The sequence below is a fragment of the Diabrotica undecimpunctata genome, chromosome 1 (assembly GCF_040954645.1).
Source record: "Diabrotica undecimpunctata isolate CICGRU chromosome 1, icDiaUnde3, whole genome shotgun sequence".
NCBI classification, from domain to species: Eukaryota; Metazoa; Arthropoda; class Insecta; order Coleoptera; family Chrysomelidae; genus Diabrotica; species Diabrotica undecimpunctata.
This window is the reverse complement of record NC_092803.1, coordinates 161,138,142-161,164,416: the sequence shown is the minus strand read 5'-3', so window position 1 is coordinate 161,164,416 and position 26,275 is coordinate 161,138,142. Positions and strand designations below refer to the sequence as shown.

Below are 26,275 nucleotides of genomic sequence, written 5' to 3'. Positions count from 1 at the left end.
GTCTGTTGTATAACTAATTCACCAGACAACTTTTGTTGAAGACAAATGAAGCCAGTCTTCTTCTCTTCTTAACATACCATACACCAAAGTGCGTAGGCGACTATCTCATTACTAGAATTCTGTTCTTGGCGGCGTGACACAGCTCGCCTGTATTGTGTATTCCTGTCCATTCTTTAATATTCCTTAACCAGGATAATTGTTTGCGGCCGGCTCCTCTCCTACCTTCGATCTTCCCTTGTAGGATTAACTGTGGTATTTCATATTTTGCTCCTCTCAATATGTGCCCAAGGTAACCAATCTTGCGTTTTTTAATTTTTAATTCAAAGAGTTCTCTTTCCACGCCGGCTCTCTTAAGGACGTCATCGTTTCGAACTCTATCCACCCAAGGTATGCGCATCATTCTTCTCAATGACCACCTTTCAAATGCTTCAAGTTTGTTGATAGATGTTTTTTTCAAAGTCCACGTTTCCATGCCATAAAGCAAGATGGACCATATGTAGCACTTGACCATTCTGTAGCGTATTTCGAAATTTAGGTTTTGATTACATAGGAGCGGTCTGAATTTCACAAAAGCTTGTCTTGCCATTTGTATTCGGGTTTTTATCTCTTGTTGTGGATCCGATTGGTCATTGATTGTGGTGCCAAGGTATTTAAAAGTTTTCACGCGTTTTATGCGATCGTCACCTATGCATATTATCGGGTTTTCTGGAGGGTTTCTGCTAATGACCATATATTTCGTTTTCAAAATGTTGATTTTGAGGCCATATTTTTTACCTACGCTATTCACCCTATCAAGTAATAACTGCTGATCTTCCAAATTATCAGTTATAATCACTGTGTCGTCCGCATAGCGTAGGTTGCTAATTGGTATGCCGTTCACCTTAATGCCTAATTCCGTGTCTTCTAATGCTTCCGCAAATATATTTTCAACATATAAATTAAAAAGCATCGGAGAGACTATGCAGCCTTGGCGGACACCTTTCCGGATTTCAAATTCATCCGTATACTGGTCTTGATCAATCCTCACCTTTGCCATTTGGTTCCAGTATAGATTCTGAATAATTCTGATCTCCTTCTGGTCCATGTTGGCCCTATGTAGTAGTTCCATCATGATATCATGTTTAACATTGTCAAATGCCTTCTCGTAGTCGATGAAGGTGAGAAGCCAGTAGTAAATGATAATTAAACAAAAATATACAAAAAGTTATTTTTATAGCATAGCAGTTTTGCTTAATGCTACATTCTTTATTTACAAATAAAATCAATAAATTATCACAAAGAAAGTGTTAAATCTTCTTGTATTCCGCAGCTTACATAAAACTTTGGCTATTTTAAATGAATGGTTTGCAAATAGCTATACAGTGGTCCACTCCACAATGTATCTGTTCCACATAGCCCCCAATTGCAACCTAAAACACACAACATGCAATTCTTTCATTAGGTATTCAAAAAATCTATCTCAAAACATTACTAACACATCAATATGCCATTGACCACACATATTTTATTTAAAAATGAATAAGTTCAGTTGTTTAAATGATTAATAAATAACTAGAAGGATTATACACTTTTTAAACTAATTTGTAGACATTATTTGATATTTGAATAGTCCGAGCTGTAGTGACAAAAATGAATGATTTTCAGCATTAATTAGTGAATTTTTGAAACCAGCACAGCGTTATGAAGAGTAATGTCTGAAGTAATCTACAAGTGTTTGTAACTCCAAACTGTTGGTTATAAGTTTTTATAGCACTTTTAAGGTGCTAAAAAGGTTGTTTTTTGATTATTTTTATTTTATTAAATCAATATCTTAAGGTTCTAATCTTAAGTCTTAGAGTGTTGATCTGATATGTACCCGTTCCGTGACTTAGTGTTGATTAGTCACTTTCCGCTCCATGCCGGATCGAGTGTTGATCGTTCCGTCCACCTCTAAAGCGGCCTACAAAATTGCGTTGTTGCTCCACAGTTTTGTTTGACTAGCAAGTCTGTCCGAATAAAAATGTGGAACACGAGTTGCACACACACTTCAGTTTTGCTTCACTTTTGTTTAGTAGTTTTTCCAAATATGAAACGAATTTATTTGTGTGCAGTAGCGGCGGCGTTTTCCATAAAATCAAACAAAATGGGCGAAAAAATGGCTCTTGATAGGAAAACAGTTTTCTCATGTAAATTCGTTAAAGGAACTAAAATTGAAACGTTGTGATTGGTTGAATTATTCGAGAATGGTTTACGAAACATATTGCACCTTTTAAAATTAGTAACTCTCCTGATCGTCAAAAACTTTACAAAACTTATTTCAAAAATTAAAAATGGCAAAACATTCCCATTTTTGGAATTCAATCATAAATTTTGCATAAACTATTGTGTCAAATTTAAAGTAGTACAGCTCAAATTAAAGCTTTTTTATGTACTTTAAATCAATATTCTGCTCATTTTACCCTAAGATGTTGATTTGATAAAATAAAAATTAAAATACTCAAAAAACACCGTTTTTTGCACCTATAAATGCACCTTAAAAATGCAATAAAAAAAATTATAACCAACAATTTGGAGTTGCAAATACTTGGAGGTTACTCCAGACATTGCCCGATATAAACCTGTACTGTTTTCAAAAATTCTTTAATTAATGCACTTTTTTTTGCTCCACAGTTTGGACTTTATTTATTAGGTTGAATGTTACCTTTAATGGAAAGTATTGATCTTTTTCATGCCCTAGTCCCAAACATCCATTTTTATTCCTGCCCCAAATGTACAAATCTCCAGAATTGGTTATTGCAGCACCATGGTACAGTCCACACTCCACTTTCTCTACTTTACTGTCAGTATTGTACTCATTTTTGCCAAACAAGACCTCTGGAATGTGCATGGGTTCTTTTGAGTGTTGTGCATTTGGACCACAACCTAACAACCCATAACCCCAGGAAAACACTTGCCCAGTATCTACAAAAATATATACATTTAATGTTCGATTCAATAGAATTGTAGAAGGAATTTCACAAAAGTAGTTCTAAATAAATAAATGTTTGGTGTTTCCCTTCTACCGGCAAAAAATTTAAGTTTTCGCATTTTATCATTGACGAAATTATAAATTAAATATTATTTTCTAACCAAAGCTTCTACTTATATACATTACCATTTAAAACTAGACAGAAAGATCCAGCACTGGCTATACTTTTAATTTGCCCCACCTTGTCCAACATTTTTATATGCAAAGGTGAAGAAATCTGTTGATTTCCATTATCCAAAGTTAGCTGACTGTATTCTGTGTTTCCCCAGCCAAAAACTTGTCCTTTATCTACAAATGATTTTAAATAATAAGTAAATGTTATTCTCATTTAGAGGAGCAAAAGGGAAAGAGATTATTATTGATTTATTTACGAACTTACTGTTCAATGCCAACACAAAATCTGACTTTGAGGACAACTTAACTATCTTTTCTGACTGAATGTCACCATTGACCTTTGTAAATTCACTACAGTTTTCAAAATGTCCCAAACCAGTTTGGCCATCAGCTCCCCATCCACATGAATATACACATCCGTCTTCAGTTAAAAGGAGGCTAAAAATAATCCACCTTTAACCACTAAAAAAATTGTTAGAGTAAGAGATACTAGACTAGTGCATAGCTTCATACTCTGCAAAGCTATGCACGAAAGTGCATAGCGTTTTCTGCATTTTTAAAATTGAATAAACAAATTTATACTATTTATTTATTATTTTTTTTACAGATTTTAATAAAATTGAAAAAAGTTACATGTTGTATAATGGACTCCCTTCGTTACATAAATGGTCTTTTCTAACTGTTAACTGTGACTACTAACCACAAACTGCTATTTCATGTTTCATGGCACTCCTTCCATGACACTTGCTTAGCATTTTACTATAGAGAAAAAGCAATACAATGGCATTATAGAAGCTTTAAAAAAATATAATTTAGTACTCTTTATTACCTGTGGTCTTGTCCACATGTGACATCCACTATATTTTTCCCATCTATATCTTGAATGTGATTAATATAGTTACTTCTAATGTAATCTTCATTTTCAATAATCTTCCTACCACATTGTCCATAAGCATTATTTCCTAAAGTAAACACACCTTCATCTGTAAGTACTACTAAATGAGCCCTACCTGCTGATATTTTCAGTACTTTTGTTTTTTCAGGTTGTTTAAGGGGTAAGTCAATTGGTTTCGGGTAAAAAAGTACTTCTAAGGGATGATCTTTCCTTACTTCATGATAGCCAATTTGAGAATCAGTATTAATACCTGTGCCCCATATTTTTTGGTTTGTTTCACTTCTTACACCAAAAACTGTGAAACCAAAGCCACATGCAGCTGTTGTAACCTTAAAAATAAATAATCTTTGGCATTAAATAAACAAATGTTTAGTGCTTACCTCTTGTCTTTCACCAAATCCTATCCTCTTAGGATATTTGAGACACTGTTGCTTTTCTAACTTTTCACTGGTTTTATACGGTTTGCCCAAGGCTCCAGTATATATATTTCCCCATGAAAATACTCTTCTATAGGCATTTTTACTGGTTTTGTATTCAAATACTAAAAACAGCACATACTTGTTATAAGTGTAACTGTAAAATGAAAAATAAACGTACCAGGAAGTTTTTGTTCCTCTTCACGATTTATTGGATATTTTCTTTTAACTCCACTTAAAGATCTACTGCATTTTGGTGCATGAGACACCAGCCGACTGAGTTTATTCATTAAAATGTTTTAAAATAACTTTGTTTTTGAATTAGACATTCAAATTGAGGTTAGGATTATTATTGTGTTTGACGTTTAAAAAGTCACCTTGTAGACCTAAGGTTTACAGCCATTAATTAATAATATAATTAATAGGATATAAATTCTACATGAATGAGTAGATTTTTGGATTGAAATAATTAATTATTGAAACAGAGTAAAAATAAATTGAAAAATAGATACCACCTTTTTTGTAGTTTTGCATTTTTTAGTAAATAAAAGCAGTAACTAATCTAGATACACCTAGAAAATAATCATTTAGGATTCAAATATATTTGATCCATACTTACAATATCTAAACCCCTTTTACCTTTCACCCACAAACTTTGAATCCAAACTCATCCATCGTTAACTTTTGGAATATCGGAACAGAGACGCATTTGTTGGTGTAGCAATTTATGCGAAACTAGGTGAAGGTTAAAGGATCTTATGAACTCTGAAAAGAGATGATTAAATTTTTGCTTTCCTGATTACATTTCAAGTAGCAGAGAATCTCGGCAATTTGCTCGAACCGTACTTATATCTCTATAACAAATAGATCAATATTTGAAGTATGCAACTGCGGAGGTGGTTTCGATCTCCAAACAATTGCGTCAATCTGGAAACGACGTAAAATTCGTTAACATGTTATACAGTACGTTTAGGATGTGAAACATAATGCTCAAAATTAAGAAAAATAGGAAAATTTATGTATATATTTTTAAAACTAATATTAGATTTCTATGTTTCTATGTTTACCAATATTGTCTATTTTCAGACTTAATGGTTTTAGTTTCATGTTAAAATAGCGAAAATACCGTCTTAAGTATTGTTTGTGTGACTCAGGTCCCTTTAAGGGATGAGGATTGTATAAGGTTTAACTGAATACAAATAAAAAACTTAAGTTTTCAGTAAAAAGACGTAAACGGTACATAGGTATTATATATTTATATTTATATAATACTTACTTACCAATACTTCATATTGTTGTCAACCAAGGAAAAATCTTAGAAATTACATATTGGCGAGAGGATTGTACCTTAGGGCACCTTGTACTATGGGGCACCTCAATTTTTTCAAATTTACCGCGCGAACTATGTACGTGTCTTTTTCCTCTACAAGTTTCGTCTAAGTTCCTCTACTAAGTTCCTCTACAATCTTCGTTTTTCCGTTGTAGGTTGTTGAACGCGATTAGAAATCGTTGGCGGTTTTCGCAAAATACTTATAATGTTTTGTTTCGTGAAAAGTAAGTATTTGTAGGATAAATAATTTTCTTTTTTTATTTTAGTGTTAACAGGTATACTTACTAAAGTAAATCACAGAGTGTGTATGTCTATACTAACAGCTACATCGGTAAACAAAGTAGTGATCGTTCCATTCTACTCTTCTATTTCTTACCCAGTTCTTGATGTTCTCCACCTTGCATCTACATCGTATATGTGTACTTCTAGTTCTGTCATAGTGTCTTGCTATCAATTTTTCTAAGTGTTTTCATATCTGCTGTTTAAACATCCTTTTTGTCCTCTCTATGTCAGGCCTGTTTCTGCCGTGTATGTCATTATTGGTCTGATGACTGTTTTGTAAATTCTGCCTTTCATTTCTTTGCCGATATTTTTATTTCTCCATATTGTTTCATTCAGGCAGCCTACGGCTCTATTTGCTCTATTCACTTTAGTTTCGAGCTTTCCGTAGCTAGATAATGTGATGCCTAGATATTTAAAATCCATCACTTGTTCTATTATCTGACCTTCCAGCTCCAATTTACATCTTAGTAAATTTGCTATTGTAACCATGCATTTTGTCTTTTTTGGGCAAATAAATATGTTAAATTTTCTGGCGGTTATATTAAATTGGTGCAGCATAAGTTGTAAATCGTCTTCACTTTGAGAGGGTAGTATTGCATCGTCTGCATAGCTGATTATTTTAAGTTGTTTTTCTCCCATTTAGTATCCTTTTTTAGTTCTTACTTTTTTTATTAGTTCATCCATGATCAGGTAGGTTGAACAATAGAGGACTCAGGGAATCTCCCTGTCTTTTTTCATTGCCAGCTTCAATATGGTCGGTTAGTTCTTCTTCCACTTTTACTTTTATTGCGTTGTTTTGGTAGATATTTTTGATCGTTTTAATTATTCCTAGAAGTATTTCTCTTGCAGTACAATAAGTGGATAACGTTCTTTAATTTGACATAGACAAATGCCTTCTTAAGGTCCACGAAACATAAATATGCCGGTCTATTGTATTCTAATGATTTCTCCACGTGGATAAATAATTAGAAATAAGACATTTCTTTTTTTTGAAGGTCGACACTTCAAAGATTTTTGGTTCGTGCTCCTGACAATTTCCTCTTATACAAGTGCCAGAGAACGACTTCTGTCAGTATTTTACTCGAGCGAGTCATATACATTATCCCGACGTTCTTTGCGAATCTTAGATACGCTAAAATCAAAAATAAGCCAATCCCATCGTCCTGAAATAATAATTATTGTTAAAACAGTTCCGTGAGATTTATTTCAGATAGACAAGTCGCTTAACGAAAAAAAAAAGGAGTAATGAAGAAGAAGAATATATATATATATATATATATATATATATATATATATATATATATATATATATATAAACATATGTTGTTTACAGTTTGTAACAGTTATAATTGAGATTTTTAAGTTTGTAGTCGTCAGTTTGTTAAAATATTGTAAATATGTTGGTGTTGAATAAAGATATTTTAAGCAAGTGTAATATTGGTGTCAGAAGTGGGATAAAAGAGAAGTAAGTAATTATTTATGGTTAATAAATGATCTACTAAATTTGATAAAAAAATAAATACGTCAGGACCCCTCACATGGTTTTTAAACATGAAACAGGAAGAGAAAGAGGAGAACAGTAAAAAAGAAAAGAAAGAGGTCATGGAGAAGCATAAATAAGAAGAGGAAGAGGAAAAGGAGAAGCGTAAAATGCAGAGGTAGAAATCGTAAATAGTTTATTCCAAATTCATGAAAATTTTAAGTTAAAGGTAGAAGTAATGGATTTTGAGAAGAGCTATGACGCAATACACAAGTTTACGTATTACAAACGTTCTACTAACTATTCTAATAATTACAGCTCTTTAAGTTCATTCTTAGACTGTCCTCAGTGGAGATAGCTTCGACTCCGACTTTTGTAACAGTGCAGTAAATTTTGTTTCCTTTTTAGTTAGTTTTATTGTAGTTTGTAGCTATGATGATATCGTCTTTGACCCAAATAAAACCTATTGTAACAACACGTGCACTGAATGGATGGTAAGAAACCAAGGAAAAACAATATCTATTTACGAAGTCGCTGAAATTTCTGGCCAGGCATATAAACTAGACTTTAACTGCACATATATTGAATTTAGATTCAGAGCTTCAGAGATCTGGTCGGTAAATAGAAATGTATTTTATGAAAACGATTTCTATAGTTCTTCGGCAACCGGTAGAAATAATCCTGCTAACATCAATGAAGACATGAATGAGACTAATGAGCCTGGGTCCCCATTGAAGTCACCAGAGGTAATCCGTCCTTTATTTAAGGCACCTTCAAGAACAAACATACAAAAAGGTTGTAAAAGGGGAAAGTGTCAAATCATATCAACTGATACACCCGAGAGGATAGAAAAAGAAAAAGAACACGAGCAAAGAATGAACAGAAATATGAAAAAAAAAAGCTGCGAAAAGAAAAGTCATGGACAACAAACCGACAAAGCATCGTTTACCATACAAAAAAATTATAAAGAATAAACCAGTCTTTCCCCAATCGAAGAATATCAACAACTCATCATCGCCTGACGACGACGACGTCAAAAGAATCCTTTACGATGATAGTTCGGATCCTTGTCCTGAGCATGAGTCAGACATGGGTTGGGAAGAATATTTGTCTACAAATAACAAATCACACACTTAGTTTACACTGAAAACTGGCAGATCCTACCTAACAAAGCTTCTTGGAATTACCGTACGTTTTTATGTTGCTAAAATAGTATCGTTAACTTCAGCGATAATACTTAATAACCTAAAGAGTACATGCTTATCTAAAAACTTCTGCTTAAGTAACATAAAGACATGGAATCAAAAGGGAAGACACCATTGAAAGGCTTGTGGTAGTTCCCAAGAAAGATGGATCCTTAAAACGTCAATAGAATATTTATTAAACGACATATGCAGAGCCTCTGCATATGTCGCTCTAATTATACCAAATGAGGTTGAAACACGTATAAGCAGCTGGCCGATGCCCTGCATTGAAATTAAATCTAATACAGTCTTTCTGTTTTAGTTCTTTACTAGGTTTTGAGTACTAGAAACTAAATTCACTAGAAACTATTTTTGCCGTGTTGAACGGCATGTGGAATGCAAATTATTGATTCCCTTGTCGACTAAGTTATCAATCTGTCTGCATTGCAAGTGTTGAAAAGCACAGTGGTAAAAATTTGAATTTAGTTTCGCCAAGTTGCCAAGTAGAAAATCTTAGGATTTCTAGTGTTGTTAGAATATGTATACTTTAAATTTGGATTTTTAAAAGAATTTGGTTGAATAAGGATGACATTATTTTAACTGTTTGTTCTTTTTTTAAAATAATAATAAATACTTGCTTCATATTTCAATTTCTAATTTTAGTATTCTAAAATATTATAAATATAAATTACTATAACCCCATTTTAAACGGATTTTGTACCTATGTAACTTTAAATGTATCAAGTTAATTATTAAAATAAAGCTTAGGTAATTATTTTTACCAGTAGCCCAAGGTACAAAACTTGGGGGCCCAAGGTATAATACATATTGTACCTTGAGTAAATTGCAAACGCTCAATAATATATCCTTTTTTTTTAAAGAAAACCTACTTAATTTTAATACTGTATTTTTAATGTCTGTTTAAAAAAATTCTGCTCAATGTACAAGCTTCTCCCCTACACGTATTTCTAATAGAAAAAGGTAAACATTTCTAACCCGCAATGTGCAGATTGCCGATTGAGGCGCAAAAAGAATTTTATAAACATATTTCCCTTGATAATGTACCTAAACCCTCAAAATATCTTTCAATAAAATACTGTCGAGTAACCGCAATAAATCATAAAATAATATATTCTCCCTTTTTTTCTCTGGAAATGTTTGCTTTACAGCAAAATTTCTGTTTAATTTTCAGTTACATCCTCTTTTTTACGACGACAAAAAAACGATGTTTGCCATATTTTATAAATCTATTTATATCGAAGAGTAGATAAAAAAGTTTTTGTATAAATACGCTTGTTAGAGGAATTCTGCAGGTAAGTATATTATCACTTTTCATAAAAACATCCCAGATAGATACCTCATAAAATTACTATACGAGGGTTATCTTCTTTGAAACCCCTCAAAGTCGCTATGCGAAACTATATGTTTTTTATAGCTATGGTTATTTACCTATTTCACAAGCTAACTAACCACTGTAGTGATCGTGGATCTTTTTTACTACGAAATACGTCTTCAATATTTCAAAAGTTCATATTACCCTTCACCTATTATGTACAGTTTGCAGAATACCTGACTAAGAAAAGAAAACAATAACCCTGTCAACTAATATATATACTCTAATACTAAATTGAATAATAAGAAAAGTACAAACTATTTATTAAAAAAAAAGGTAATTTACTCGCCTACTAGAAAGAGTATTTCTGCACTTCGGATTTCGATTAAAATGTCTAAACAAGTTAATTTCACATTATCCTGACGGGATCAATACCAAAAGTCTATCTATGTTAAAAAAAGAAAAGAATATTAATAACTCTTCGGTTATATGTGTACACAAATACACACACAGTTCGAGAGATTATAAGGGTATTACAACATCCCCTTATAAATAGTTAAATGTATAAATAGTGTCTGTATTTTGTTAGTTATTTTTGATGCAGTTTTTAATTTAAATCTGATTAGAATAAATATATGATGACTAAAGACGAGTTGATCGAGAGTAGTGAATATATGTGAAGAACCGCTATTTTATGACACTACCCGTGACAACGACATCGTGTAGCTCTAGTTCGACGACGCCATCTTGTGACGCTAATTGCGTGACACTGGCCTCAGCATTTAACTATAGAGAAAAAAGTAATACAAGTATAGAAACTTCGTTTCAAAAAATACTTTTCCGAAATATTCGGAAGTCACAGGATATTTTCGTGATGATGTGACAAATGCGCGGCAAATTGTCTATAAGAAAAGCATAACCTCCTAATTATAAGAATCAAATTGACGACAAGATCTAAGATTATCAAATTTTGGAGATATCTCTATTCAACATATTTCATCAACCGCCCAAAAATGTTTGTTCCCTGTTTCTCTCTATTTGAATATCAATAGATAGAACTGGTCTAGCTAATTCCAAAAATGTGTGTCGCATTGTTTGCCGCAAAAAATAAAAATTGAGAAAATTTACTTCACAGCTGTTCAGATTTTCCGGCCAAACGGTGCATTTCTTTATTATTGCTATGAGGACTTTAATTTATATTCAAGTTCATCAAAATTGCGACACCATATTAACTTTTTATAACATAAATAATGCAACGAGAAGCAACCAGATTGATATATTGAACAAAATGAATTGGAAATAAGAGTATTTAAAAAAATTGCCTCATTTTAAATTTAAGTTACGATCATCATACTCATTTCAATATGTTTTTTATAAACGAAATTTACACTGTTGGATAAAGTACCCTGTATTTGTTTCCAGCATACCTGTTGTATGTTGTGTAAAATCATCCTCGCCCTCCCGTCACCGGATTTGCAAATGTGGAAAGTAGGTTACGGTCACGAGGTCTTTTCCTGTTCACTTTTAGCTTCCCCCTCCCTATTTAACCATTTCCGCCGGGCAACATGTTCCTGTTCCAGCGTCGGTGCGTAATTGGTTATTGGATGTAGGTCAGGATCAGGCCGCAATCTATTATCTATAACTCTCTCTTTCTGCTTCGAGTCGATTCTCGTCATTATTCGACAGTACGTTTTCGTCAATACATCAAATAAGCTTTCGTTATAATCGCTACGATTCAATAGGATTCTTTCTAGCTGTTTGGTTTCTTTAACTGGGGTAGAGCTGATACAATGGGGGTATAACCTGTTTATGTTGTCATCTGATGTATATACAGGGTTTATTCTAGTGCACCAGCGATGATAAAAGAACCGAAATCAATTATTATATTTTAAACATGTCACATTATAAATAAATATCTTATGGGCCTCTAAAAGAGAAAATAAATAACCTTTTCGGTTTTGTTAATGTTTACGTTGGAAACATAATTTTTGACACACACATTTCCTTTAAAATCCACAAGGAAACTAAATTCCTGTAGCTGGCTGTATACCATGTATCACAAAAAATTTATTTAAAAATCCTTTATAAAAGGTATATACTATATATTCAACGGGCTTTTACCCAAGTATTTAGTGGCTCAAAACATGTACATCTTGTAAGTATTAACCACATTTTGTATTAACCTTGGTCAAAATTTTAAATTTGATGTTTTCTTTAATTAAATAGTAAAAGTAAAAGTTATATACTTTTAGGATAACACTGATGATGGCATATTAATTCCGAAAACGTTCTGTGATGTAGCCCGATAGGGTGTTTTAATTATATACCTTTTATAAAGGATGTTTAAATAAATTTTTTTCATTTTCTTTACTTCTTATTAATCTAATGTGCCTAACTGAATGGTCACAGCCCATGTCAAAAACAAACGTGCCACATAAGTACATACACGTTAAGGCATTTTTTGGACTTGCCATTTTTAACAAACAATAAGTGTAGAGATAAAGTTTTAAAAAGATGATGCTAATAAATACCATACATTGAAAAGAAATATGTATTTGGAACAAAATAAGGTAAGTTAGAAAAGGAGCTGTTCTTTGTATTGAAATGGAAACAACCGGCGCAACACTTAATTCCCTAAATTCTCTCTTAGTGGGCGCTCACAACGAGGCGCCTACTCTCGCTCCGACCATAGGATCGTACCATAATCGATCGATAGGTAAAATAAATGCATTATTTTAAATACAAGCGTTCACTTCAATGCTATGCTCTAGGCGAGAATACAATGCGATGGTCTACATTGGTCATATTTTTTATATGGTCTGACCCTCGAATGAATGTTGAATTATAATAACTTTATATGTCAAAATTTTGTTGTAGATTGATAATTTTGACTTTCGGCCTATTAACCAGTACAGTTTGCTGAGTTTAAGGCTCAACTGTTTTATCTTGTGAGCTTGCGATCCAAATACATTTTTAAGTATTTTATGTTTTCTTTCTATGCCAAAGGTTGACCATTTAACAATACCGGAGTGTCCCTTGCGGTTTGTAAATGTTACCCGCGTAGATTTTGTTTCGTTGTCTCGTAAAAGCCACATTTTTAACCAAGCTCGTATTGCATTTAGGTTAGCCTGGACTCCGGGTAATGCTACAGCTGAGTCTTCATGAGAAGAGATTTCTGCTGTGTCATCTGCGTAAGCTGCTGTTGTGACTTCTAGTGATGTAGGTAAGTCCGCAGTGAATATCAGGTAAAGCACTGTACTGAGGACACTGCCTTGACAGATTATCGCCATAATTGGGCAAAGTCCAGTATACAGTATACTTACTGTGTTTTACAAGGTAATGACATTCTTGCAGGTAGCACCTTAGAATTTAGAAGTAATTGTTGGGAAGGGATTTCTTGATTTTATATAAAAGGCCATTAGGCCAGACTTTGTCAAATTCGTGGTAGGTATATGTCAAATAAGATTCCGGAGCCATATTTTCTGTTTTCCAGTGATTGGAAAAGTGGTAAGGTAATATTTGTATGTCAATTAAAATTACCCTATTCTCGTTAATAGCCGTTTCTACAATATTTTAGATAATATGGTGAGTAGAACGGTCTCTAAGACTTTATTTCTCCCGGGAATTTTCCGAGTTTTGGTATTAAGATTATTTTGGCTAACTTCCAAACTGGGAAAATATCCTCTTCTCAATACGGCGTTGTAGAGCTTTGTAAGATAAAGCAGGGTAATTATGGTAATTAGGTCATACTTTGAAGGCTTTTTGGGATTCAATCTAGTATAAATGAAATTATGGACGTTGTTTAATGTAATTTTTTTAAGAGGAGTTTCAAATTCATATAAAGATTCTCGATAAAATCTAATTTCATTATCTATATTAATATGTTCATCTGTAGAAAATGGTTAAAAAACCGTTTTAAGATATTCAGCGAAAATTTCTTCTTTTTCTTTCTATTTATTGCTTCATCTTCAGTGCGGATTTTTGAGTTAAAGAATTGTGGTCGCTCTATTTGTCTGGTTGCTTTGCAGAGTTAATACTCGGTAGCTTTTGTAGGAGAAAAATATCTGAGATAAGAATGTATACCATTATTGGTGTGGTTATTTATTAACGCTTTTAACTGTGCTGCAGCTCTATTCAGCATGGTTGATTCCCATGCAGCTTCTTATATGGATTGGTTAAGGTATTCCGTGGCATTGTCAATTTTTAGGTGTGTCTTTAGTGAGATATTTAGTTTTAATTTATTAGTTAGTAATTCTCTAAATTGTTCTCAATTAGTAGGATATGTTAGTTAATGTAGGAGATATCAAAAGACAGATTATAACAAGAAGAAACCGTCATGTGGTTGTTTGATAAACATATGGTGATACTAAAATCTATCAGATCAGGTACTTTATTTCTGTAAGTAGGTCAATAGGTCAATTTACCCGTGGATATGTTTTTAAGATTTGTGTCTTACATATGAATATAAAGTTGTCTTTATTTTGGAGAGATGAGTCTAGATCCAGACCCTCAGTGTGTATTTTTATTTTAAGCGTTGTAGCCTCTGCATGTCAAAAATTTGTTTCCAAGAAATCTGAAGAGCTGTGTGAATTGTTGTGTATACATATAATGTCGTGGTGGCCAGTAGATGGCTCTAATTGTTAATGGCCTTCCCAATCTTCATCGAATATGCTAGTGGCTTGCAAATAGTCTTTAGTAGCTTTGCTACGCTCGTAATGCTTAATTGATTTCTTGATAATGACTGCAGATCCACCGTGTGCCATACCATCTGGATAATTAATGCTGTATATTACATAATTAGGACATTTGGGATAACTATGGCTCCGACTTCTTGGGCATGTTGGGTTAGCCCGCTCCAAAGTGCCATTTTGAGAAACTTGGCGATATGGATGGTTTAGCGATCACTGTAGTCAAAAGGTTTATCATCGTAGGGGGTCATTTGTTCAATAAGTCCTTTCATCATTTGTTTCAGTTCGAATATATCACTTTTGGTTTGGTGTGATATCTCGTTTTGGAGTTGCTGCGCACTTATGCTCGGTAGTTCCTGTTGTGTTTGATATTACCTAAGCATATGCGATGCTGGTTCTTCTGTGTCAACCGTGTTTAAGGTACCAGAAAAACCAGAAATTTAAAAAAGAATAGTAAAGGGAAACAAAGCTTACTTTCCACTCGCCCATGTGTTCCGCTCTAAAAACACACACTGGAGATCGAAAATCAGGGTCTACAAAACTATTATCAGACCAGTAGTATGTTATACATGCGAGACATGGGTGATAACAAAAGACACAAAACGAAAGCTGGAAGTATTTGAAAGAAAAGTCCTAAGAAAGATATTTGGACCTATTAACAAAAACGGAGTAAGGAGCTCCAGGTACAACCATGAACATTACCAACTGTTCAAAGAGCCACCGATCTCAGAATTCGTTAAACTTCAGAGACTTCGATGGGCTGGTCATGAAGTGAGAATAGAGACCTAAAGATTGCCAAAAAGAGCCCTACATAGTAAAATGCCGCAACATCAAAAATAAGGGCACGGAAAAGATGGGGGGATGAAGTAGCAGCGGATGCACAAACTTTGCTAGACGTGAGAACCTGGAGAAGATCGGCGCGGGACCGGTAAGATTGGACGCATAGTTTGGAGGAGGCCAAGGCTCAATTTGAGCTGTAGCGTCATTGGAGAGAGAGATATGTGATGCTGGGTTGTATATATTGTTTAGATTTAAAATTGTTAGAGATGACTTGCTTTGGACGAAATGAAAAAAAATATTTCTGCTGTAATTCTTTATATATTAAAGAGCCCTTCTAGTTGGCTGTATAATTACCTTCTTCTATTTTTTGTCTAAAGTACACTTGCATATCTGAGATCTGTCTAATTCTTTTTTATCAAATGTTTTTAATGCAAGAATCATATTAACTAATTTGAAATTTAGTAGTGTAACTTATATTTAACATTTCGGATTCATAGATAATGCGAAAATAAATTGACATACATAATCATCTGAAACATGGCAAACTACAGTTTAGTTTTAGGGATGCGGTAGTTACAAAAAAACTACTTTTTGTTACACAAGTTTCGTTCCAGCGATACAAGATGTTAAATGTGAAATACACATTTTTATTTTTTCAACTACCAGAAACCGTTTAATAGAGTGAAACAGGACAAACTATATTAAGGAAGGAACATTGGAATCGATGACAGATTTCTTATAATAATCAGTAACCTGTTTTATGCTCAAACAAGAAAAATCAGGGTCGATAACGAACTGAACAAAGATGTTGTGATACTTAGAAATGAGTCAAGAGTACGGATTTAACTTTAAATAATCACTTCACAGTCAATACCACAAGTTAACAGCTACGTTTATTTGCATACCGATAAAAACTATCAGCGGGATCATTCATATAATATTAAATCACGCATAGAGTAAACCAGAGAAGCGTTTGTTAAAGTCAGAAAAATTTTTAGGACTTATGATTACCAATAAAAACCAAGACCTGCCTTCTTGGGTGCTATGTATATTTAATTCTTTTTTTAGAAAAATAATGAGGTAGAATCTTTAACACAACTCAAGCGTTACTTAAACTACTAAAGGCTCTTTAGATGCGGTTCTATAGAAGAATGTTGAGAATATCTTGGATTTTTCAAACCATATAGTCATGAGAAGACTAGTATAGGAGATTTGTAAGAAATTTAAAATTTTTTCAACTGTAAAGAAGCACAAATTTGTGAGTCACATAATGACAAATCAACAGTGCTATGGTCTACTGTAACTTATATTGAAAGGAAAAATATATGAGACACAAGAGGTTCGGGTAAGCGAATAATTTCCTAGCTCTTTAATCATTGAAAGTGGATTTCATATCTACCACTGGCTAATTTGAAACAGTAGAAAAAATGTTAGTCACCAATATCCGTAGCAAATAGATATCCTAGGAAGAAGAAGATATCATTTTTCTTCTTTGAGTTCCTTCTCCTCAACATCCTAAAGATCGGGAACAATTTTGGCAACTTTTTCTAGTCCAAGCCTCTTCAATCTCGTACGTTTTCAGGTCAAGAGCACTGTCTTCGTCCTAATTAACGTTTGCCCTCAATCTTACCCTAGATTAAGAGCTGTAGAAAGTCGTATCCGTTGTTTCTCATTATATCTCCGATACATATGCAATTTTCCGTTTTTGTATATTTTGAATGAGCTGAGCTCACGTTCTCTGCTCATTCGGTGGAGAACTTTCAAGTTGGTAGTGTGGAAAGTCCAAGGTATTCGTAACATTCGTCTGTATGTCCAGGTTTCAAACGTTTTAAATCTGTTCAAACTGGTAATTTTTATCACCCACATGCTACTCTTCATACAAAAGTGTGGAATATATGTAGCACGTTACAAAATTGCAGATGGAGTTACATATTGCCGTTACATTATCTCTGCGCCGTATACATTTATGTGCATTGATTAATTTGGATTCCGGTTTATCACTAATATCTTGGTTTTTGCGGTATTGATTTTTAGGCCTAACAGATCTCCTTTAATTGATATCTTGTCAAACAGCCACTGGAGGCTTTCAGGAATATCTGCAATTATAACTGTGCATATCTTAAGTCATTTATTAATTTACCGTTTAATTTTATGCCAACTTCTGGGCCTTCAAGTGCGTTTTGGAATACAATCTACGAGTACAAGTTAAATAGTGTAGGTCTAAGTACGGAGCCCTGTCTCACTCCACGTTTAATTGAGACAGCTTTTGTTAGTGTGTTTTCAAACTGTGTGCTGTTGCTATCTGTTGTTCATGTAGGTACTTAATGATTTTTAGGTCTTGAGAGTCTAACCATTTTCGTTCTAGAATATTTAATAGCGCCCTATGTTTGACACAGTCAAGGATAACAAACATTAACACCAATAAACTATCGGTTATCAAAATTTATATTATATTGAGACAAATGCTACCTGTTTATTGATGGGGACTGTTTAACATTAAGTCTCTGGATGTCAGATATGACGGCAATTTATTTCATCCTGGAAGAACAGAATTCTCAGTTTGGCTTAATTCCCAGCGTAAAATAACTGAAACTCGTCATTCATTTTCCTTCTTTAGTTACACAACGTACACCTATCGCACATTATGCATTGCCTAGAGATCACGACGAAGACTTGGATATATGATTTGTTGGTGTATCTTTATTAGATTTTTCATCGAAGAAAATGTCTATCGCTTTTATTGGAGATATACTGGGCATTGTATTAGAGCGATCATCTTCCTTTGTTGAACTCGTCATAACTGATCAAATAAACTTCTAGAATTCAAATACATAAAACGCTACAAATAATTAAATTTTGCTATCCTTAATAAATTTTTCTTTCTAATATATTATACATTATTTCTCTTGCCAAACGATGTATCACTCCTTAAATACACATATTCCAATAATTCCGTCTCCTTCTAAATCGAAATAAACCAATCATGTATCTTAAAAGAAAAATAAAAAGAGAAAACTGTAAGATGGATGATGCTAAATAAACTTTCAAGACGGCAAGGCATCGACGTCTCGCATTGAAGACGCTCGGCGTCGCGTATGACCCACTTACCTGTTGTGTAGATTTTTCCACTAACCTACTTCAATTTGGGCAGAAATATTGGCAGGGTAGGACCGCTTTTATTAAGAAAAAACTTTTCTAAATATAAGCGGTCAACAGGTTGGTTGCTTTTTTATATTCATCATCTCCAATATACATTTTTTATTATAATTTGACTTCTTTTCTAAAACGTGTAAGTATATTTTAAAATCAAAAGAAGTATTATTTTTTAACAATGTTTAGCCAAGGTTTTATGTGCCAATGATTGTATGTGCCATAATTCGTCGCTCTGTACAACACATTATCTACAGACAATTCCAAGTTCCAAAATCTAAAAGATTATAATACTCTTGTTCGTCCGTCTAAAGATCTGGTCTACTGGTAAGGATTGATCTCACCATAAACCGATAATCTCAATGGAAATAAGGGCTTGTGCGACAATCGTAGCGAACTACGATTGCCTGGTAAAGTCACATTGTTTTGAGCCTTTCGACTCTCGGAACTCCAAGAGATATCGTTGCCACCTTTCACTAGAAAGGATACGGCCTTAAAAGTATTCAGGCATAATCAAATAGATACTCACTCACCCACTCGAGTAAGTGCGTCAACCAAATGTCCAAACCTACGGTTTCTCTTGTACTGAGCAGGATTACTATCGCAACAACGAGTCATCAGAAGGGTAAAACTAATCTGTTTCACGACGGTCTAAACTCAGCACACGTTCCCTGTCTATAGGTGAACAATACCACGAATTCTGCTTCGCAATGATAGAAAGAGCCGACATCGAAGGATCAAAAACCAACGTCATTATGAACATTTGGCCACCACAAGCCAGTTATCCCTGCGATAACTTTTCTGACACCTCTTGCTAAAAACTCTTCAAGTAAAAAGGATCGATAGGCCGTGCTTTCGCAGTCCCTATGCATACTTAACATCAGGATCAAGCCAGCTTTTGCTCTTTTGCTCTACACGAGGTATCTGTACTCGCTGAGCTGGCCTTAGGATACCTGCGTTATTCTTTGATAGAACTACCGCCCCAGTCAAACTTCCCGCCTGGCCTGGCAGTGTCCTCGAATCGGATCAGTCTGGAGGTAAGTTGACGCTCGAAATGAAGCACACAAACGCTAACCGGGTATCCGAAAGGCATGCCTTATCGGAACCACAAAACTGACGAAAGGCACAACGCAACGAAACGTCACTCGGTGCTCTTGCCTCAAGCATACCGCCGTCTCGTGAGCGAACGACTTACGCGTTTCGCCTTACAGAGTAAGTAAAGAAACAATGACAGGGTTTTTTTAAATTGGAAAAAAATTCAAGAATTTGAACTCTTCTTGAAAAAATCTGATAAGGTGTAAAATTCTATTTTAGCTCCACTTGTTATCAACATTATTGTTAGTGTACTAAAATATTCCTGGTTATTTCCTTATGCCGAAAAAGAATGCAAAAGAATGAAATGAATACTTTAGTTAGACAAATAAAAGGAAACACTGGCAAAGCTTCTCAAAACAGATGGAACACGACTTCTACGGAACACAAAAAGAAATATGGAGAATGATCAGAGGACAAAGAAAAGAGATGAACGAACTAATAAAAATGAAACACAATCAGAAGGAAACATGGGTAGACTACTTTCGATTCCTATTTGCTAAAGGTGACGATAATGAACCACCAACACCAGAGGTGACGACAAACGATGAAATTAATATTGTGGAGGAAGAGGTATAGGAAGCATTAAGGAAATTAAAAAATAGAAAATTACCAAGAGAGGACAGAATACCGAACAAACTCCTAAAGTACGGATAACCAGATCTGACCAAACAACTATTAAAACTATTCAAAAAAATAATATAACAAAACAGAATTCCTCAAGAATGGAGATCAAGCATCCTAATACCTCTCTTTAAAAAGGCAAACAAATCAGACCCGGAAAATTACAGAGGAATTAGTTCATTAAACACAACACTAAAATTAACAACCAAAGTGATAACAAATAAACTGAATGAAATTATAACACTAGCAGAAGAACAACAAGGTTTTAGGTCGGGAAGATCATGTATCGACGCTATATTTATAATGAGGCAAGTGCAAGTGAAATCATTACAATACAAAAAACCAGCATATCTATGTTTCATGGATCTTAAGAAGGCATTTGACCGGGTCAAATTAAAAGACGTTATCTACTTACTGTACGCAAGAGAGATACCTCTAGGAATAATCAAAACGATCGAAAATATCTACCAAAACAACATAATAAAAGTAAAAGTAGAAGAACTACCCGACCCTATTGAAGCTGGCAATGGCGTAAGACAGGGAGATTCCCTGAGTCCTCAACCTGATTATTAATGAAATAATAAAAAAAGGAAGAACTAAAAAAGGATAGCAAATGGGAGAAAAACAACTTAAAATAATCTGCTATGCAGACGACGCAATACTACTCTCTCAAAATGAAAATAATTTACAATGTATGCTGCACCAATTTAATATAACCGCCAGAAAAATTAACATGTTAATTTCCCCAAAAAAGAAAAATGCATGGTTACAACAGCAAATTTACTAATATGTAAATTGGAGCTGGAGGGTCAGATAATAGAACAAGTAATGGAGTTTAAATATCTAGTCATCACATTATCTAGCTACGGAAAGCTTAAGACTAAAGTGGAAGATCAAGTGAATAGAGCAAACAGAGCCACAGGCCGCTTTAATGACACAATATGGAGAAATAAAAATATCGGTAAAGAAACGAAAGGCAGAATTTACAAGACAGTCATCAGACCAAAAGTGACATATGCGGTAGAAACAACACCTGACACAGAGAGGACAAAAAAGGATGTTAAAACTGCAGAGATGAAAACACTTAAAAAAATTGATGGTAAGACACTATGGAACATAGCTAGAAGTATAGGTATACGACGTACATGCAAGGTGGAGAACATCGAGAACTGGGTAAGAAATAAAAGAGTAAAATAAATAAAAGAAATAAAAGATCATATAAGCCGAATGACAACCAATAGAGTAGTAAAGACGGCAAGAGACGGTTTCTCAATAGGAAGACGATCAGTAGGAAGACCACGAAAACGATGAAACAACTTACTGAAGGTACATTGAAAAACGGACAGTCATGTTTATATAAAAAAAAAGAAGAAAAAAATGCAATGGTATAACAAAAAGGCACGAAAAATTTGTTCAGTCGTATAAATAAACAAGTAATTGTGGAACCCGTGCAAGAGACATAACGGAAGTAGAAGATGGGTCAGCTAACCAGGAGCCCGTGAATTTTACTTTAGAACAAGAACTTGAGATTGAACTGAAAGGAGAGAGAGAAAATTTTTATAACCAAAAAAGAACTGGTTCTCAAAAAGATTACGAAAAAATTTTGGAAAAGGAAATAATCGTTTATGACACCGAAGGAGTAAAAGGCGATCATTTGTCCATGGTATATGACTATTTGATGACCTTAAAACCGACCAGTGTAGTTCTGTGCCAAGTAGGTTAGACGATCAAACTGATTTTTATCATGAAATTAAAAAAAACTCGTCCTCAATAAGTCATGGGAGAAAAACAAATAATTTAACTTGTGTCAGCTCAAAATTGCCATCAATGAAATTTGCTTTAAAGAAACTACTCTTCCAACAGATAAGTTCATTTAGATAAAATTTCATTCTTGTCAATTCTCAGAGTTTATTTTGGAATCTTATGATAATTATTGTAGTATTTGCTCTAGCCATTTTAAGCTAAAGAGAGGTAAGACTGATTGCAAATTGCGACTGCTTATATCTACGTCCTTATTTTATTTAATACACCTAAGATAATTTTTATTTTCAGTTTTATTTTATTAGTTTGTACTAAAAAGCTTAAATAATAAATGAACAAAACGAAAACATTAAAATCGTGTTTTTATTTTGATTTCACATTTTGCTGGATGCGCCCTGGATCCAGTCCAATTTTGCAAAAATCCAGCTGGGCTGAAAATGCAGCAGGATTACAATCCCTAAACATTTCGGATATTTGGAAGAATATATAGATATGTGTAGGGAATTTGGATTATGATATGACTTCATCCTATTAGGAGTTAGGTAAGAGGCATGGATTACGTGGGCAGAATAATATGTTTATGTAGAAGTATAGTTATGCATTCATTATGTTTATTGAAATTCTTTTTTGTCCAATATTAAACTAAATTAATTTTTTAGTATTTCCGAAGTAATGGCATATTGTCCAAAGGCTTTATCAGTTTTGATGTATTTCCACAATCTGTTTATTTTAAATTTATTAATATCTTGTATACTATTATTGTTTTCGAATTGACAGCAAAACACAATATTTGCTATTAGTTTATTTGCATTTTGAGAACGGTTTAAGTCTGGGAGTTGAAACGTTAATAAAATATAAAGCCTACATGGCAAAAACGATAAAGGTCACTTTTATTTATTTTGTATAAAAGTTAATTTTAAAGTTCGAAGACTAATTTTAAAATGTTCTAATATAAATTTTAAGTCTACCTGTTTTCAATGGGTATATAATTTATCGGTAAAAACGGTAAAAATATTCTTAGATTGTTATGTTTTTTCAATTTTTTTTATTTTTGATGATTTGATCGAAAATACACAAAAAAAATGACAAAAACGGTGTATGTCATTAAAGCAATAACCAAAAGAATGCAAGTCAAAAATAAAATTATGTAACTACCACTACTAAATATAGCAATAATTGTCTTTTTATATTATTTTTTCTTAGAACATTTTTTTGCAGCCTGTTTCTTCTTTACAAGACTAACTCTTATCCCTTGTTCCGTTGTGTTGTCAGCGAGGCTATCGAAAAAATATTTGGCAGCATTACCACAAAACTTAAAGTGGCAGCTTAAGGTGTTGTAAGTCCTTCCACTTTTCCAAACTAATTGGCAACAAATCTGAAAGACAAAATAAAGAAAAGTGGGTATAAATAAGAATTTATTACCTGTGTAACTTCTGTTGGGTAAAAAAAAATTCTTGGGTTTCTGCCATATCATCAGTTGGTAAAATAGTGTTGTAGCATTGTAGCTAGTTTTAAATGAAATATATTAAGAATAATCGGCTTCACAAACTATCTCCCGAATAGGTCTGATAGTAAATGGGCATTTTGTTTTAAAACTGGATGAAAGAAACTGAGCCTATTGGCAAATTAGGGACGGATCTACTTCTATGACTTTAAATGGGCTAGGTTTTGCGCGTGGTTAATGTGAGTTCCATATTTCTGTCACACTCCAAGTATGAACGACCTCTTATTGGAAAAATCATTTTAATTTTGTCAGGTCATCTTGTGGAAATAACTACGTAATGAATGAATTCAAAGAGGTTGTAGTTTTTATTTTGACCTCCACAGGAGTCGCAGAATATAAGTAAATCCCTTACACTGGAGTTTAACTGCAAAAATATAAAATTATGCAAAAACGAATGTTCTATGTTCTATTTCCTTCTTCCTTAGTTCTTGAAGAATTTTCGTATCATTTTCTGGCGTCGTTGAATTATTTTTATTTTTCAATAGTGCTGTTTTCTCAGCAGTATATTTATCACAACTACTGCAGGTATCGCAGCATGGATATCCAAATTTAATGTTGAAGTTATTATTAAAAATTTTGCGATAAAACTCATATAAAATATCTGGAAGAGATAAAGCCTTATACATATTGTATATTTTTCTTATTGTTAAATTGTCTGGTAAGTACACTATTGCAGATTTTTTTCTACTCTAGTGGCTCTGTCGGTCCTTAAAGGAACTAATATGATCTTTCACAGCCGCTAATGTGGTCGAAGGCTTTGCACAATGTATGTGTTTATATTTACCCCTCATATCTGTAGGTGCCTTACCAGTTTTCTTTAGAGACTCCTGAATCGTTTGTAGACCACGTCCAGTAATGCCATGTAATGAAACAAGAGCTCTCATGTAAACTAGCACTTCAATACAGTTACTATGGTTATCAACCAAACGCTGAACTCTTACTTTATAAATGAAAATATGCTTTATCGCGAAACTTGGTATCATTTTCATTTTTTCGTGGTCTGCGGTTCTTAAGTGAAGTCATGGATACAAGACCACTCAAGTAACTGTTCTGCTCATCTCTGCTCGACATTCTATTAAATTCCTTAATAATGGTATTTATTTCTAAAAGTCCAATCTTTTGAAAGCATTTGTACCGGGAGCACTTACAATCTGGCTTTATTTCGTGTGAACTTAACCTCAAATGCTTCATAACATCACATAGCCTTCCAATACCTATTTTTCTCTTCTTAGATCCCACATTTAAGTTCTGCACAATTCTTTCATCACTGCTGTCAGAATTTACAGTCTCTGTCTTTCTTTCCATTATAATATTTTAAAATACACTACTACTTATTTGAAGATGAACATAAACGAAACAAACTCTAAACTAAACTGCATACTTGCACGTGTACGATACGAATGACTAATCTTTTTAACCGTGGATTATATAGCGACCGCGCAGAAAGACTTACAACGTTTTTGCAGTGTTTCACATGGACTTTCAGCGTTTTTGTTGTGGATGAGATTATTTAGTTTGTGAATAACTCTTTGACTTCCAGCGATAACGCCAAGCAGCCCAGGCGATTCGAATCTACTTTTTACAAGTAGTTTTTTGGTACAATATTCCCTTTTACCATAAAAATTGACTTTCATCGTTTTTGCCGTGTAGGCTTCGTATGTAATTTTAATTAAAATTTTTGTAGTTTATTCACAGACAAATATGATAGTAGTCAAATGTAAAACATGCCACCATATAACAGCTTGGGAGCTATATATTTTATTCCTTTTTTTCAAGCTATTATTCATCTTTAAGATCTTAGGTCTTTTACTTTTTTGAGAGATGTATATTTTACGCATATTGCCAATTGTGCAAACATATTATTTCTGTGATTTGAAATTTCTTAAGTCCTGATCTGAACGATAGTCATCCAGGTGAAAGAGCTTCCCTTCCAGTCTTCCAGATCAGATATAGACACGGGAGCAAGCGCGCCATCGATGCGTGGGCGTTTATAATGAACTCCTCTCTTGGGGGATTTTATCGGGCAAAGGTTTATATTGGCTGCTGTTTGTTATTTATTATTCCATCAAACGCTTCCCACATAATTTAAGTGGGTGATTCTGTGACCCCGATGCGCTTCCTAAGATGCCGCATTTCAAAAACTTTGCATACTTTTCTGTTTTAATTTTTTTGTTTAAATAATTGTAAAATAAAAATTATTTCTGTTTTGGTTTCAGTTTTAAATTTCCAGATCCAAGGTTGATTTTAAAGTGAATTTAAAAAAGGGCGCGATTTAACCTTCTTACATGAAGCTTCTTGCATGATCATTCGAAATTATAAATTATAAATAAATAAATAATATTCATCAATAATGTACTTGTATAATTATAATACTCGTTCAGAATATCGCAATTTACAAAACAAATTAATAAAAACAGCGAGGATAAATATACACGTGATTCACATACACGTCATCAAAATATAAATGAGTACCTATCCACACATGTATAAACATATAGACCACAAGTCCATAGGAGATTTTTCATTGGTCATTTGACCCAGCATGAATCACTTATAAAACAATTCTACAATATGTAATAACAACTTTAGAAACTATGACGTCAATTCAATTATTTAGGTCTCCTCCTTGGACGTC

General features: G+C 33.6%; 1 protein-coding gene across 2 annotated transcripts; it reads right to left on the bottom strand.

Annotated features, from left to right (window-relative positions):
• Positions 1-1,195: 1,195 nt before the first annotated feature.
• Positions 1,196-5,275, bottom strand: LOC140432439 (RCC1-like G exchanging factor-like protein). 2 transcript variants are annotated; one of them, XM_072520344.1, is made up of 8 exons: positions 5,052-5,275; positions 4,614-4,818; positions 4,397-4,557; positions 3,951-4,345; positions 3,387-3,559; positions 3,134-3,295; positions 2,681-2,940; positions 1,196-1,409 (listed from the first exon to the last, which is right to left on the bottom strand). In XM_072520344.1, the coding sequence occupies exons 2-8, from the start codon at positions 4,720-4,722 to the stop codon at positions 1,332-1,334; spliced, it is 1,338 nt and encodes a 445-aa protein (XP_072376445.1). In that variant the 5' UTR covers positions 4,723-4,818; positions 5,052-5,275; the 3' UTR covers positions 1,196-1,331. The 2 variants fall into 2 exon arrangements, with proteins under 2 accessions (XP_072376445.1, XP_072376444.1); XM_072520343.1 differs by having other exon boundaries at positions 4,614-5,004; positions 5,072-5,275.
• Between the last annotated feature and the right edge of the window lie 21,000 nt (positions 5,276-26,275).